General features: G+C 39.8%; 1 protein-coding gene across 3 annotated transcripts in view; it reads left to right on the top strand.

Annotated features, from left to right (window-relative positions):
* Positions 1–15,515, top strand: part of trioa (trio Rho guanine nucleotide exchange factor a) — a 106,639-nt gene that overhangs the window by 82,321 nt on the left and 8,803 nt on the right. The window contains exons 19-49 of one of the 3 annotated variants that reach the window (XM_046835447.1): positions 847–996; positions 1,081–1,195; positions 2,134–2,249; positions 2,608–2,730; positions 3,199–3,393; positions 3,763–3,878; positions 4,690–4,756; positions 4,896–5,005; positions 5,175–5,244; positions 5,333–5,422; positions 5,511–5,603; positions 5,708–5,819; positions 5,894–6,084; positions 6,180–6,281; positions 7,371–7,400; positions 7,553–7,704; positions 7,802–7,901; positions 7,998–8,241; positions 8,363–8,661; positions 8,767–8,937; positions 12,109–12,204; positions 12,387–12,535; positions 12,625–12,691; positions 13,217–13,320; positions 13,440–13,509; positions 13,594–13,683; positions 13,813–13,905; positions 14,021–14,071; positions 14,150–14,227; positions 14,335–14,526; positions 15,041–15,221. In XM_046835447.1, coding sequence (XP_046691403.1) covers positions 847–996; positions 1,081–1,195; positions 2,134–2,249; positions 2,608–2,730; positions 3,199–3,393; positions 3,763–3,878; positions 4,690–4,756; positions 4,896–5,005; positions 5,175–5,244; positions 5,333–5,422; positions 5,511–5,603; positions 5,708–5,819; positions 5,894–6,084; positions 6,180–6,281; positions 7,371–7,400; positions 7,553–7,704; positions 7,802–7,901; positions 7,998–8,241; positions 8,363–8,661; positions 8,767–8,937; positions 12,109–12,204; positions 12,387–12,535; positions 12,625–12,691; positions 13,217–13,320; positions 13,440–13,509; positions 13,594–13,683; positions 13,813–13,905; positions 14,021–14,071; positions 14,150–14,227; positions 14,335–14,526; positions 15,041–15,221 — 3,817 coding nt within the window. The remainder of the gene's footprint in view (positions 1–846; positions 997–1,080; positions 1,196–2,133; positions 2,250–2,607; positions 2,731–3,198; positions 3,394–3,762; positions 3,879–4,689; positions 4,757–4,895; positions 5,006–5,174; positions 5,245–5,332; positions 5,423–5,510; positions 5,604–5,707; positions 5,820–5,893; positions 6,085–6,179; positions 6,282–7,370; positions 7,401–7,552; positions 7,705–7,801; positions 7,902–7,997; positions 8,242–8,362; positions 8,662–8,766; positions 8,938–12,108; positions 12,205–12,386; positions 12,536–12,624; positions 12,692–13,216; positions 13,321–13,439; positions 13,510–13,593; positions 13,684–13,812; positions 13,906–14,020; positions 14,072–14,149; positions 14,228–14,334; positions 14,527–15,040; positions 15,222–15,515) is intronic. The other 2 variants (XM_046835449.1, XM_046835448.1) reach the window with 2 other exon arrangements.

A 15,515-nucleotide genomic window follows, 5' to 3' on the forward strand; every position in this document is an offset into this window, starting at 1 on the left:
GAAGATGTTCTACTTGATTTTGGAGTGTGTTTGCAGACATTTGTATTCATTAGCCACAAGGGTGTTTGTAAAGTCAGGTACTGATGTAGGTGATGTGAGGGGAGGAGAGGAGACCTGGGATCAATTAATCCCAAAGGTGTTCAGTAGGAATGAGATCAGAGCTTTATAACAGGTCACTCAAGATCTTCCTCTCCGAACCATGTAAAGCATATCTTCATGAAGCTCACTTTGTGCACAGGTTCAAAATAATACAAAATTTAATTTGACCACGCCCAAAGACGTCCTATACTGTACAATTGTGTGCCTCCAGCTTTGTTGAAACAGTCTGGAGAACCACCAAATGTGGCAGGAAAGTTCAGGTGTCCCAATACTTTTGTATACTTTTATAGTATATGAAGCGGCGGGCGCATGAACGTGCTTCGATTAGCGAGTGGTGGCGTGAGGGTGGAGCATACGTTGCTACGTTTGCCAGTGACAGAAAACATGAAATATTTTTACAACTTTGACATGTCGCTCTCATCATCGTAAGATTAAAGAAAAAAAAAGTCAAACCATCGTAACTCAGGGAACAACTGTATTTTATAGTATGTTGACAGTTGGTATGCAGGCACGCACATGCAAGTTCTACCATTGAAATAGTTTATATGGCTTCAGTAACAATAATAAAAAAATAATAATACACAACCTTACAATAAACAGTACCAGATTGAAAATATATTTATCACATTATTACTCATTATACACTGAATAAAAACTAGTTCTTTTGGCAGTGGACTTCAAACTTCCCACTTTAATACATCTGGAAGGCTCAGTGTGTGTAATTGGAATGTTTGGTTTGCTCTACAGGTGTGCAGTGTTTTGGAGAGTCTGGAGCAGGAGTATAAGCGGGAGGAGGACTGGTGCGGTGGAGCAGACAAACTTGGTCCCAACTGTGAGACAGATCATGTCAGCCCTATGATCAGCAAGCACCTGGAGCAGAAAGAGGCCTTCCTCAAGGTACCATACCCACAGGCTACAGTATTTACTGCAGCCTTTTAACGGGCTTTAATGATTTACGTACCTGTACGTGTCTCCTTCCAGGCATGCACCCTGGCCAGACGCAACGCTGATGTGTTCCTCAAGTACATGCACAGGAACAGTGTGAACATGCCTGGGATGCTGAGTCACGTCAAAGCACCCGAGCAGCAGGTCAAAAGTGAGTTCACAGAGCACTGCAAGAGGACAAGACATCTAAGGATGATTGCAGTAAATAAATCAGAAAACAGGCCTGTTTCTGTAACTGGGCTTTTCATTTCAAATACCCACTATACAAGCTGCTTTTCTGCGGTTAAGCTTTTACCAACTTGCGTATTTCTGACTGTTGTCTCTGGAGGCATATCTAAACACAGCTGCTCTGCCTACAGAAAAAATGTGCCTTTCTTTTCATTCGTTTGTTTTGTATTTTATTTAAGCTCTGTCCTGACATCTAGTGGTGAAAAATGACATGGCATGCTCATCTTTTTCACAAGTTGTGGTTGCCTCGAGTGACCCACTTAGACACAGTTTAGCCCAGTTTGTAGTGTGTAGTGTATCTGCACCCCTCTGTTCTGTTCCATTCCATGATTTAATGACTCACGAATCTGGAAACAGTAAGTGGGTCAGGCCTCAGCACTGCAGAACTAGACACACTGTCTCAGGGGGTGGATCCATCCTTTGGTCTTCACGATACGCACACATCCAGAAACACACCTCGTTATCAAGTGCACGTCTGACCTCTAGCTTTAGAGGTAACTGATACATAATTAATAACCACTTTCAATCTGTATACATTCAAAATGATTCGAAGGACCGAATGATGCTGCAGATAAAGTAGACATTTTTACACTGAATTAGTGAGACTGAGATTTACTGGTGTTTTAAAACTAATGAAACACTTAAAATAGATAAAAAATATGAAGCTATGATTAAATACAAATATTTGATGGGTTCATGTGTGCCAATCAGTAGCAGTTCTGATAGCTCTCTTGTCTAAGTATCATTGCTTGCTACAGAAATCCTTTTCTAAAAGCTTGTGGTTAATGGCATCAGTGCAGTTTCTGGTATTTTTTCAGTTTTTGTTCAGTTCACAAATGCCTTTTGTTTGTTTTTGTATAGATATACTGAATGAGTTGCTGCAGAGGGAGAATCGTGTCCTGCACTTCTGGACCATGAGGAAGAGGAGGCTGGACCAATGCCAGCAATATGTGGTGTTTGAGCGCAGTGCCAAACAGGTTCGCCTGTTGCATAGACACTTGTACACTCACACACCTGTATTTATTTGCTTTCTTTACCGTTTTTTTTTTTTTTTTTTAGTTTCTTCCGCTTTCATTTCGTTTTCTTGAGATAGAGTCATAAAATCAAACTTATACCACATTGTGTTGCGTTTAATTACCGGTTTCAACGTTCTCATTAAGCTAATGTGCTTCGTTTTCACACAACACTGACTGCTGCACTGTAAAAACCCCGGACCATCTGTCTCTGCTTAGACTGACCACTTTGTATGCTTCTCAGATCCTCAAATTCTTACGCTCAGTAATCTCTGAAATGAATCCGATCAGCCGGAGCTGACGTGCGTTAATTGTGTTACAGGCTCTTGAGTGGATCCATGACACCGGCGAGTTCTACCTGTCCACACACACGTCCACAGGCTCCAGCATCCACCACACACAGGAGCTGCTGAAGGAACATGAGGACTTCCACATTACAGCAAAGGTAGCCTACTTGCTTCAGTGCTGGAGCTTTTCTACACATTTTACTTAGTGTAGGAGACGTATTTCTAAAGTAAAAAATAAAAAAATCATAATTTCTAAATTCAGCAGTATTTTTGTAGACTCTAAAGACAAAGAGCATATTGGGACTAAACGTGGAATGTGATGCTCAAAAAACACATACCATACTTATGATTAGGTGTCCGCAAACTTTAGGCGATATAGTGTATGAATTCACACCCCTTGAACTCATGAACTGAAATAAATGAATGAAACATAATCCAGATACTTGTGCAAGCCAGTGACTGTCAGTAATTTCAGTATCACTGTAGGTTGATTTGTTATTAAACTTATTGATTTCATTGGTTGAAACATTGTTAGTTCATTCTTTAACACGACACGAGACCTACACCCTGTTCTCTCTCTATCTCTCTCTCTCTCTCTCTCTCTCTCTCTCCCTCTACATCTTCAGCAAACCAAAGAGCGAGTGAAGCTGTTGATCCAGCTGGCTGACGGCTTCTGCGATAAAGGTCACGCTCATGCAGCCGAGATCAAGAAATGGGTGACGGCGGTGGACAAGCGCTACCGAGACTTTTCACTGCGCATGGATAAATACCGCACCTCCCTGGAGAAAGCCCTGGGCATCTCCTCAGACTCTAACAAAGCGGTATGCCGTCTGATGCGTGTGTCTTTCCTCTGCCGTCACTTCTGTTTAGACGTCTGTAGATTTGATGGAGTTGGAGGTGTTTTGACTATTCAAACAAGGGATGTACTTCGCATAAGCAAGCCATTTGAAGGATCCACCCACATATTTTTAAAGCTTGACGTGGAGGGTACAGTAGTGTTCAAGACAGCAGATTTCTAAACTGATTCACTGGTTCAATCCAAAATGTGCCACGTACTTCAGCCAGCAGTACGACATGTCCTTATGAGAGATGATAAATCAATATTGACAGTATAAACATTTACCGGTTCTCTGTTACTGTAATTCTTGCCATGTTCAATATTTTTTGTTCGTTTATTTTCTCTTCTTCAGAGCAAGGACCTGCAGTTGGACATCATCCCTGCCAGTGCCCCAGGGTTAGAGGTCAAACTAAGAGATGCCGCTCATGAGCTGAATGAAGAGAGGCGCAAGTCTGCTCGCAGGAAGGAGTACGTGTCCTCAGACGCTATTCTCTCGTATTATCTTACAGCTCACACCACGGCATTTCTCACACAACCACACAGCACTTTCCACACACCCATGCAGATTTACTAGTCACTTTAGCAATGCGAAACCAAATGACCAGAATATAAACTTCCTGCTTTAGTGCACGTTTACCTGCTTGGACAATGTATTATAAATGTCTTACATTCTATTCAGTACGTGACTGATGATTTCCCAAATGCATGCTCATGGGTTAAAAATAACAAACAACTATTCATATATATGCAGTTTTCTAGTGGATGCAAAAATGCCCTTGTGAAAGTGTATAATTCAGCCTCAATATTCCATCTTCTCCACTAGGAAAGGAGCCTATGCTTGGCTTTTATTCATACTTTTGTAGATATCAGCATTTTCCTGATTCCATTAACCAAGATGGAGAAGTTTTACTCACACGTATTTTTTCCTGTTATAAAAAAGTTATTTATTGTATGTAGTGTCTGCATTGTTCTGCATTGTTATTATTTATAGTGCAGTTTTGGGTAGTATGAGTTTCGCTGATGAGTGATAATGACGGATTATATAGCCATGCATGAGACTGTCATAAACTCTCATAATTGATTTGTGACATGCAATATCCAGGAGAGTGCTGTTGAATTTCAATGAGAACGCTTCAGCGAATGAAGTTCAGCACCTGCTTTTCGCTGTAGTTTTTTTTTTTTTTTTTTTTACAGCGCACCATGAAAACTTTTATCATCGGTTTATCATTCACTTTATAGCCTATTTGAATTTATGCTGTGTGTGTTTGTGTGTGCACAGTTTCATCATGGCAGAGCTGATTCAGACAGAGAAGGCCTATGTGAGGGACTTGAGAGAGTGTATGGATGTAAGTAAACAGCAGTCCTAATGATTTTAATTAGTGCGTATTATTGTATTGTTATAGATTCTTCATTTAAATGTTAGTGTTTATTTTAATACATTTTTTGCTGCCTATTTGGAATCATACATCGATGTTTGCTCTGTAGACATACCTCTGGGAAATGACCAGTGGTGTAGAGGAAATCCCACCTGGTATCGTCAACAAAGAGCACATCATTTTTGGCAACATGCAGGACCTCTATGAATTCCATCACAAGTGAGTTTTTTTGTCATTGATCATCGAAATTTACAAAACTGTGCATGTTAAAGTGAATAATAAAAAATAATAAAAATCCATTGTTGTGTACCATTGTTTGCATCTCTCTCTCTTTTGTTCTCGCTCTGTCCGATATCTTTCTAATTCTCCATCTTTTTTTCTTTCACAGCATCTTTCTCAAAGAGCTGGAAAAGTATGAACAGCTCCCAGAGGATGTGGGTCATTGTTTCGTGACCTGGGTAAGCCTATTTATTTGAAAGCTTATCATTTAAGGCACGTTTTTATGTTCTAGTGCTCGGTGGATAACCTTGATTTGTGCTTTCTCAGGCCGACAAATTTCAGATGTACGTAAACTACTGCAAAAACAAACCTGACTCCACACAGCTCATTCTCGAGCATGCTGGACCCTACTTTGATGTAAGAGCTCGCTTCTATAGTAATAACCACAGTGTTAGGGTTTCCAACTTATTTAGCCTTTTTTTTTCTTTCTTTCTTGACCTCACAGGAGATCCAGCAGAGGCACCGTCTGGCTAACTCCATCTCATCCTATCTTATCAAACCAGTGCAGAGAATAACCAAATACCAGCTGTTGCTCAAGGTCAGGACATTGCTAACAGCACTGACCTTAACATTAACTTATGAAATCCTGGGTCTCAAAACAAAGGCTGATGTTTCTCATGTGTCATTGTGTTGTATATGTAGGAATTGCTGACATGTTGTGAGGAGGGTAAAGGAGAAATCAAAGATGGTTTAGAAGTCATGCTAAGCGTGCCTAAGAGGGCCAACGATGCCATGCACCTGAGCATGCTGGAAGGTATCAACATGTCCAGTTATTTATCCAAATACGCATAAACATGTACATGAAATGACCACCATGTGTCCTCTTAGGTTTTGATGAGAATATTGAGTCTCAGGGGGAGCTGATCCTCCAGGAGTCCTTCCAGGTGTGGGATCCCAAGACTCTGATCCGGAAGGGACGAGAGCGCCACCTCTTCCTATTCGAGATGTCCCTTGTCTTTAGCAAGGAGGTTAAGGATTCCAATGGCAGAAGCAAATACATCTACAAGAGCAAACTCTTTGTATGTGTTTTCTCAAGACTTTGTGATGAACAAATCACTAGTTGTCTTTTTTTATACGTCTTCTGGATATTGACCTATACCTTGTGCGTGTTTAGACCTCAGAGTTGGGGGTTACTGAACACGTGGAGGGAGATCCGTGTAAATTTGCCCTATGGGTTGGACGGACACCAACCTCTGACAACAAGATCGTTCTTAAGGTATGCATCTTTCACTATTGTTCATTCTGAGTGTTTTTTTTAATCCCAACCCTGTGTTGTGGTACTGCTTGGTGGCATGGCTGTGGTGTTGAGCTCTAGGGTGGTTGTCTAGCTTCGTGTTCAGTTCTCGTTCATCCTTCTCACCTTTCTATCTGCTGTCTCGGGGTGATTTCTAACACCTCTCTACACACGTGAACTGTAAAGGTTGTTATATAAATGTTTGCATCTCTGAATGTGAATCTTGGTGGCTACGCTTGGTGGCTCAAAAATCTGCAGCACACACAGCATCTTGATATATACCCTTAATTTTTAAAACCCTTTATGCATAGTGTTTTAAATGTATTTGTATTGTTTGTATTTTTACAGAACGTGTTAAAGTTGCTAGTTTGCTTTAATATTTGGCCCTTTCATAGGATTTTATAAATCTGTGTTCAAGTTGTGTCTAGTATTAATATTAAGGTTTAGGATTTAATTTGAAGTAGATTTTGAAAATAAACATTTTATTTGTATGTATAATTAATGACAGTCAGTTTTCTTTTAGCCGGATTATAGTTTTTAGAGAATAGAAAGCTTGTTCATGTGATGATAAATTGTTTTATATTACAGTGATGAACTTATAAGATTGTTATGCAGATGCTGTTTTATAAAACGTATTTCTAATAGCTATAGATCAGACAGTTTTGTTAGGACGGTAAAGTAATGCTTGTAAGATTACTAAACGTATCAATACATGACCAAACCTAACTTCATTCGCTGATGCTTGCACACAAGACTTCAGCTGATGTCATATTTTGGATAGCCAGCCCTTGGCTGTTACCCTTTCACACAACAAATAATCATGAACATCACTGTACATCTCTACAACATATATTACTGTCTATTGTGTGAACTGTCTTAGTGTTATTGTGTGACTGTCCTGAGAACGGTTAACTATTCTAAGCACTTTGCACAAACCTTTTGAATGCATGAACAAAATTAGGGTTAAAAAAAAATAGTCAGTGTTGTCCATCTGTCTTCAAAGCCAGTTTTGTCCGTTTTGTACTGTATATTTCAAAAGTAGTGAAATTTTCTTCTATATTTCAAATTAAGCTAAGTCAGGGATGCAAACATGGAGCAATGGTGAGTATAGCCCAGCACTGACAGTTCACCCTTAGATCATAATTGATGCAAGAGATGTGTGAGTGCCCTGCTTCAGCATTCTTCTTTTTCCTCTTCTCTTTTTCTCTCTCACACACACACACACACACACACACACACACACACACACACAGGCGTCCAGTATTGAGAACAAACAGGACTGGATAAAACACATCCGTGAGGTGATTCAGGAGCGCACAGTTCACTTGAAGGGTGCACTGAAGGAACCTATCCACATCCCAAAGCCTTCTGCAGCCAAACACAAGGCTCGCAGGTACAATCTCAGGCCAGTAAAACCTTCCTATACTCTACTAAATTCCACCACATAGTTTCCCCATGTGTTTGAGTATGTAAATGGACTTTTCCTGTTTTCTACCGTGCAGAGATGGCGAGGACCTGGACAGTCAGGGTGAAGGCAGCAGTCAGCCAGACACCATCTCCCTGGCCTCTCGTACTTCTCAGAATACACTTGACAGCGACAAGGTTACAGCTCAACCTTCTCACGCTTCACCTTACCTGCAGTCTATTGACACACTTCTAAACCTGAAGTTTTCTTTATTTTCTCTCTTGGTCACTTAGCTGTCTGGAGGCTGCGAGCTCACTGTGGTTATCCACGACTTCATGGCAGGGAACAATAACGAGCTGACTGTCCGCAGGGGGCAAACGGTGGAGGTGCTCGAGCGGCTCCACGATAAACCCGACTGGTGCTTAGTGCGTACCACTGACCGCTCACCTGCCCTCGAGGGCATCGTACCCTGTGCCATGCTCTGCATCGCTCACTCACGCAGCAGCATGGAGATGGAGGGAATCTTTAACCACAAAGGTGAGAAGGGCAAAAATTTCCCTTCCAGACTTTTTTTGGGGGCAAAAGTTATTTATACAGAGAACAGTGTTCTACTTGCATTGTTCTGCATGACATAAATTCACTTTCTCTTCCTCTCCAGACACACTGTCAGTGTGCAGCAATGATGCCATCCTCCCTGGCTCATCTGCCACCCTCCAGCCTGGGCACATGATGGGTTCTCAGAGTTCTCCAGGACCCAAGAGACCAGGCAATACCTTACGCAAATGGCTGACTAGCCCCGTGAGGAGACTGAGCAGCGGCAAGGCGGACGGCCATGTAAAGAAGCTTGCTCACAAGCACAAGAAGAGCCGAGCCGATGTGCGCAAGAGTGCAGAAGTGGGCTCGCAGAAAGACTCGGATGACAGCGCCGCAACACCACAGGACGAGACTGTGGAAGAGGTCAGGCCAAACTCTGGTCCTTTATCATGTTAGCCATATTTCTTTACTCAGTCCATTTTCCATCCCACTAATAACTTTTGTTATTTTTTTATTTTTTTATTAAAGAGGGTGAGAAATGAAGGCCTAAGCAGTGGCACACTCTCCAAATCCTCCTCCTCGGGGATGCAGAGCTGCGGTGAGGAAGAGGGAGAGGAGGGTGCTGACTCTGTGCCTCTGCCTCCACCAATGGCCATCCAGCAACACAGCCTCCTTCAATCTGATACTCAAGATGACAAGGTGAACCCCTCAGATCAGATTTAACTGATGTGGGATGATGGTCAAGAGTGGGGAAATGACCTCTTATCTAATCTAAATAATCTAATCTAATCTATTGAGAATTTTATAATTCCCATATAGTCTATGTCTAGATAGAATTTGTAATAAATAGCATGGCATTGAAGACACTGTATGTTTATTTTTTATCGTATTTTTTGTACAGATTAGTTTGGTTTTAATTAGATTGTGGCAATTGTTTTGAGTTTGATTAATAGCTTTATAGATTATATGAGACAAAAACAAGAAGGGACATATTTTTACAGGACAATTTGTCAACCTTGGGGGTGGAGTGCTGAAGCCAGGCTTGAAGTAAAATTTCTGTTACTACCTCAAAGTTTTTTTTTCTTTTCTATTACACCATATCCTGAAGTGTTTTATTCCTCTTATACCACAGCAGCTTGCCAACAATGACAGTTATAGGCAATCTGAGAAGCCAAAAAGTCCTCCGTCCTGAGGATTTTTTTACATGGTAGAAAATTGGCTGGCTGTTACATCCTGTACTCCATCCTGTGCTGACTCATGTAAACCTTTAAAGTGGTCTTTGATTAATATTAATCTGCGACAGCTGGATCGACTGTCAGAGCTGCTGCAATGACGGAAACCTGAAGAATCCTATTTGAGAATTCAGCAGTGCTGCTATGGTATAAAGACTGTATAGACTGTAGCCTGACTGTGTCACATCCCCCCCCCCCAAATTTAACACACAATATTTTGTCTATTATTTCTAATGTAGAATCTAAAGGGAGATTTTATACATCATCATCCTCTTACAGACAAATATGCTGTTAATTCTAATGTGAGCAAATTCAGTGAAAATGCACCAGGTGAATATATGGGGCTAATCATGCCAAAGAACAGCTTGTAACACTAATTTGTTTTTCTCTTTTGTTTTGTTCTCGGCTGTATCGTTTGCCATAGCATTATGTTGATTTGTGTCCTGTCTTTGTTTTATCTCAGTTTCCATACCTTTCCATTTGACTCCTTCCCTTTATGGCCTCCCTCCTTTCATCTCGCTTTCTGTTCCCATGCTTCAGCTTAGTCGCAAGACACGAAACCCATTTCTTTTGAATTTTCTTTACATAATTTGTTCTAGCTTGCTTTGTTTGGATAGTAGAGACACAGATGCAGCGCTCTTTAGAAAATGCCCCGTGTCATTATCACCCAGGTGTTTATAGAGGCAGATTCACCTTTCTGGATTTCCCCCCTAGTCGCGTTTTTTCCTTACAGTTTAAATTTTAACGCTTGCTCAAGTAGAATGTCCCCCCTCCCCCCATTTTTTTCTGTTAGTTTTATACTTTGGACTTTGGCTTTTCTACTTGTCATGTTTCTATGTAAAGATTTTTATGTATAATTAAGCATCATCAAAGCCGGTTCCTCCTGATCTGCTGGAGGTATTATTTTCCCTGTTATTATTATTATTATTATTATTATTATTATCATTATCATCATCATCATTACTATTATCATTATTTTATACCGACTGGGTGCCTCAGAGTGTGTCGTAACTGGAATGTAGCTTCAGTACTAGCATGCCCATATGCTGTAAAGCAAAGAGGAGTGTGTGGGTGTATGTGGGCCAGAGGGGTGTCATGTGTCTAATGACTCTGAATCACAGAGAGCATCTCTCGCTCCCAACCCCTCGAACAACCACTCCCATTCCCCATCACCTCTCCCCTCCCCTTCCTCTGTGCTTTACCCCTCATTATCCACTCTGGTGTCTAATTGGCATGTAAAAGCTAAGCAGACCAGAGGCCACTCCCAGACACAAATTGGAAAGTCTGGAAGGCACAGCAAGGGTGAGATTTTTCTGCTGGATTCCAATCTTCTTCTATGTTATGGCTGAATTACTTCTGATTGTTCATAATAGACTCCTAAAGGAACATTGCTTTTTCAGCATCATATTATGTCTCACTTCACACACTTGTCAACTTCTGTGTCTGCACTTAAAAGCTGTGATCAGCCTCTTGAATCTTAGTCTAAACTTTGTTTAGATTAGCAAACATTAAGAAAGTGTCTCACTTACAAAGGATAAAAGACAACAGCAGTTACTGCTTTGTTGCTTAAGCATGAATTATTCATTTATGGTTATAAATGCGATCATATGAAGTGGTTATGTTTTGTTGTTTAGTAGCCCTTCGTTTTTTTGTATTTTGTCTAGTGTCATGGATCTGAATAGATTAGACACACGTTTCAAATGAGACAAAAGTAATATAAATGTCTCCTGCTCTGTCTGTTCTTTGAGCTTTTATTAAAAAAAGAAATATATATATATATATATATATATATATATATAAAAATAAATAAATAAATATAAGCCAGTTTGCCAGAGATGGTAAATAACAGGAAATATTTTTGAAAAGTCAGTAAACTTTGACCTAAAATCTTTAGCCACTTACCCACCTCTGGTCCATTTAAAGGATTTACATAAAAGCCTGATTTGATAAGCTGAAATCCACTACAGAAGCCGAGCTGCTTCAAGAACACGGCTCTGCTGCATTATTTTTTTAAGTAGTCAACTGAAATACTTTTTCATTGTTTGCATCTGAACTACAGTGCACCAGGGAACAGCACCTGGTTTAAGTATGTTTTATTAGATTGTTCATATAGTTTTATCTGACAGTGTTGTGTTGCTGAACATAATGCTAATGTCTGCTGGAATGTTCCTTCTTTTCATAACAAACATGCTTCTTTCCATATCACAATTGGGTAAAGGATATCTCTAATTGTTTTTTGAAGATGTATTTCATTAAATTGTTGCTCTCATGGCTAAATAGACTTTAGCCCAGGAGACTGTCGGCCCAGAAAACAGCGTATTTATATTCTGTTTTCAGAGGATCTGGGACAGCTTCAGAAATGTCATTTGTGCCATAGTGACTGCATTTTCAGATTCACTTGCGCTCATTTGATTTTGTCTAATTGGTTACCTGTAAGAAAGGGAAGTTTTGAGATCTGCTTTTTTGTGTCATGTTTTTTAAGACTAGGAAAGTAAATGTGATATATTAATCGGTATAAAAACCTACAGCTTAATGCTATAAAATTGTAGGCTGACCTTTTTTTTTTTGGTACCAGATTATAATTTATTTCTGGCTTTGATGATTATTTATTTATTTTCTCTCGACTTGTTTTCCACAGACGTCATCTCGTCTTTCGGTCCGCCCCTCTAGCTCAGAAACACCGAGTGCTGCAGAGTTAGTCAGTGCCATTGAAGAGCTGGTCAAAAGCAAGATGGTAAGTATCATATAGGCATGTATATGATGTGTGTGTGTGTGTGTGTTTTTGTATAGTTTGGTCGGGTTGTAATGTAATGTTAGTGTGCTGAATTTCTTGGTATACCTTGTAATGTTGAGGTAAATGAACATTGATTATAGTGTTTAGAGTGATTGTGTGTAACGGGGCTGCTCTCTGCTCAGGCTCTCGAGGACAGGCCCAGCTCTTTGTCTGTTGAGCATGGGGACAGCAGCAGTCCTTCCTTCAATCCCTCAGACAACTCGCTTCTCTCCTCCTCTTCTCCCATCGATGAGATGGAAGAACGCAAGACAGGTTTCCTCAAGAGACGGCAGTAAGGCTTCACGCAACACCTGAAATCATTTCCACCTGCTTCAGGATGTTTTCTGTTGTTTGTTCACTGTCCTGTTTCTCTTATTGTAGCTATGTGCTGCTGGAGTTGGTCGAGACAGAGAGGGACTATGTGAGGGACCTTGGTTTGGTGGTCGAGGTATGTTTTTTTTGCTGTACAGTCGATTGGATTATATATTTTTCACCAAGTGTATTTTTTTTCATTGATCATTAAATCAATAAATATTGTATGTGTTGTTTTTTTTTTTTTTTGTACCTACTTAAGGTCAGCATCATCGGGAACTAATAACTTAGTTAATGCCTGTAAAAGCACAAATTTTTCTTGATCGATTCTGCTTTACCATGTTACACACAATGTATTATGCACACAATTTGAAAATAGATTATTTCTGGAAAAGGACAAGCATTAGTCTGGTAACTTGTTGCTTTCCAAAACCATTTAATTTTAATTACATTTCTATAATGTTCCAGATCCATTAAGAGCAAACCAGAGGGGACAATAACAAGGAAAACCTGAACCTCAGCTTGTGTTTAGTTTATGGTTAATTAGATAAAAAAAAAGATGTCTTGTTTCTTCTTTTTTTCAACAGTTTCTTCGTTTATAATTTTTTTTTTTGCATTCTGTTTTTAAAAGCCGTGTTATTTTTATTTTTTTGTCTAACAGGGTTACATGGCCAGGATGAAAGAGGAAGGCGTTCCAGATGATATGAAAGGAAAAGACAAGATTGTGTTTGGCAACATTCATCAGATCTATGACTGGCACCGCGAGTATGTACTCCTTCTTTTACAATGAACATGTGCAATGGTCATTTAATTCTTTAGAGCTTTGTTGGAGTTCTGTCTACATGGGATGTTAATATAAGTACTAATAATCCTTGTCGTTTCAGTTTCTTTTTGGGAGAGTTGGAAAAGTGCCTTGATGACCCCGATCGTCTGGGACTTCTATTTGTGAAACACGTGAGTAAATTTTTTCATGTAGTGCCCATCGAGACATTCTGTTTTCCATATCGCACGTCTTTATTGTGTTTGCTCTTGTTGCAGGAGCGGAGGTTGCACATGTACATTGTTTACTGCCAGAACAAACCCAAATCTGAGCACATTGTCTCAGAGTATATTGACACTTACTTTGAGGTACATGCTTTTTTTTTTAGTCTGTGCTACAGTGATATAAAATTAAAATTAGATGGATTAACTTTTTTTTTGACTGTTCAAACTGTGGTTTGAGATTAACAACATTTGCTTTGTGCTCTTTACTGACAGGACCTAAAGCATCGTCTGGGTCACAGGCTGCAGATCACTGACTTGCTCATTAAACCAGTGCAGAGAATTATGAAGTACCAGCTGCTGCTTAAGGTGAGGATCCCTATTGTGTTCTTTAGTTGTTTTTTTTTTAATTGTAGAGCTTATTTAATATTAACGGAGCTCTAACTAGCATTCCCTGCTGAGAATACTTTTTTTTTCCTATTAGGATTTTCTGAAGTTCTCCAAAAAAGCTGGGCTTGACTCACTGGATTTGGAGGTGGGCAAGTTGTTCCTAACGAGTTTTGATGTATATTTGGTTCACAGTGTAATGCTCAGTGATGTTCTTTCTTTACAGAAAGCGGTTGAGGTCATGTGCATTGTACCAAAGCGTTGCAATGACATGATGAATGTCGGAAGACTACAGGGATTTGATGTAAGACAGTCAGTGCCTGGTCAAAATGAAAAATCCAGCAATGTGGACTAATAGCTTTTTTCACCATGAACGAGCGAATTCAATTTTGGTGTTATTTTGTCTTTCAGGGGAAGATAGTGGCTCAGGGCCGGCTCCTCTTGCAGGACACCTTCATGGTGTCAGACGCTGATGGGGGCCTGCTGGGAAGGATGAGGGAGCGAAGAGTCTTCCTTTTTGAGCAAATGGTTATTTTTAGTGAGCCCCTGGATAAGAAGAGAGGTTTCTCCATGCCTGGCTTCCTTTACAAGAACAGCATCAAGGTAATTTCCAGGCCTGGTCTGGTACTTCTAAAAGAGTATTAGGGCTGCATGTTTGCTGGTGTGAGCAATGTACCAATCTATAATGTAATACTTAATATATTATAATTGGTAATATTTGCATATCAGGTATTAGAAGAATAAAATCTGTGAAGACTGACTGAATGTGGTGATCATTGTATGCCTATTATTTGCAAAAGAAATGTTTGTATATATTATTATATTTTTATTTAGTTAAGCAAAGAAGGTCAGGTATATTTTCTACTATTGTTACAATACAAAATGTTTGTGCATATTTGTACATGGGTAATTATTTGTTTTTGTGTTTTGTACAGTAGTTCAGTTATGTTTAGCTTTGACCTATCAGGTCTCAGATTGATCAACATCTTTACATACAGCAAAACAACCTTTTTATCAATTTTTCCAGAATATCAGAATTTTTGTCTATTCTTTGCATCCGTAATTTTATAAAGTGTATGTTCATGAGGATGATAATTTGCAATATGTTTGTGTGCAGGTGAGCTGTCTGGGTCTGGAGGACAGTGCAGACGGTGACCCCTGTAAGTTTACTTTGACCTCCAGAATGCCAAACGGCAGCATTGAGGCCTTTCTCTTGCACTCGTCCCACCCTGGAGTCCGGCAGGTCTGGACCCTACAAATCAACCAGATCTTGGAAACCCAGCGCAACTTTCTTACAGGTATTCCGACTGCACTGCACTGTTTTGCTTTAAAATGACTTACGTTTGAAAGGTTATTTCTTAAACCAGTCATGAGGGCTTTGTGCCTTAGTTAGGTTTTTTTGGGCAAACAATATCGTTACAAACCCAACCAGCCCAAGCGTTTCCTGTCAGTCATAAGGCATTTTAATTTACCGTTCCCATAACATACAAAAAAAAAAGCTAAGTGGGTTTGTAATAATCAAAACATTTTTTATTTGTGTTCTCACTTATAAAGGTAGCAGACAAGAACAGTTTGACTTAAAAAGTAAAGAA

Source organism: Silurus meridionalis, chromosome 22 (genome assembly GCF_014805685.1).
Source record: "Silurus meridionalis isolate SWU-2019-XX chromosome 22, ASM1480568v1, whole genome shotgun sequence".
NCBI classification, from domain to species: Eukaryota; Metazoa; Chordata; class Actinopteri; order Siluriformes; family Siluridae; genus Silurus; species Silurus meridionalis.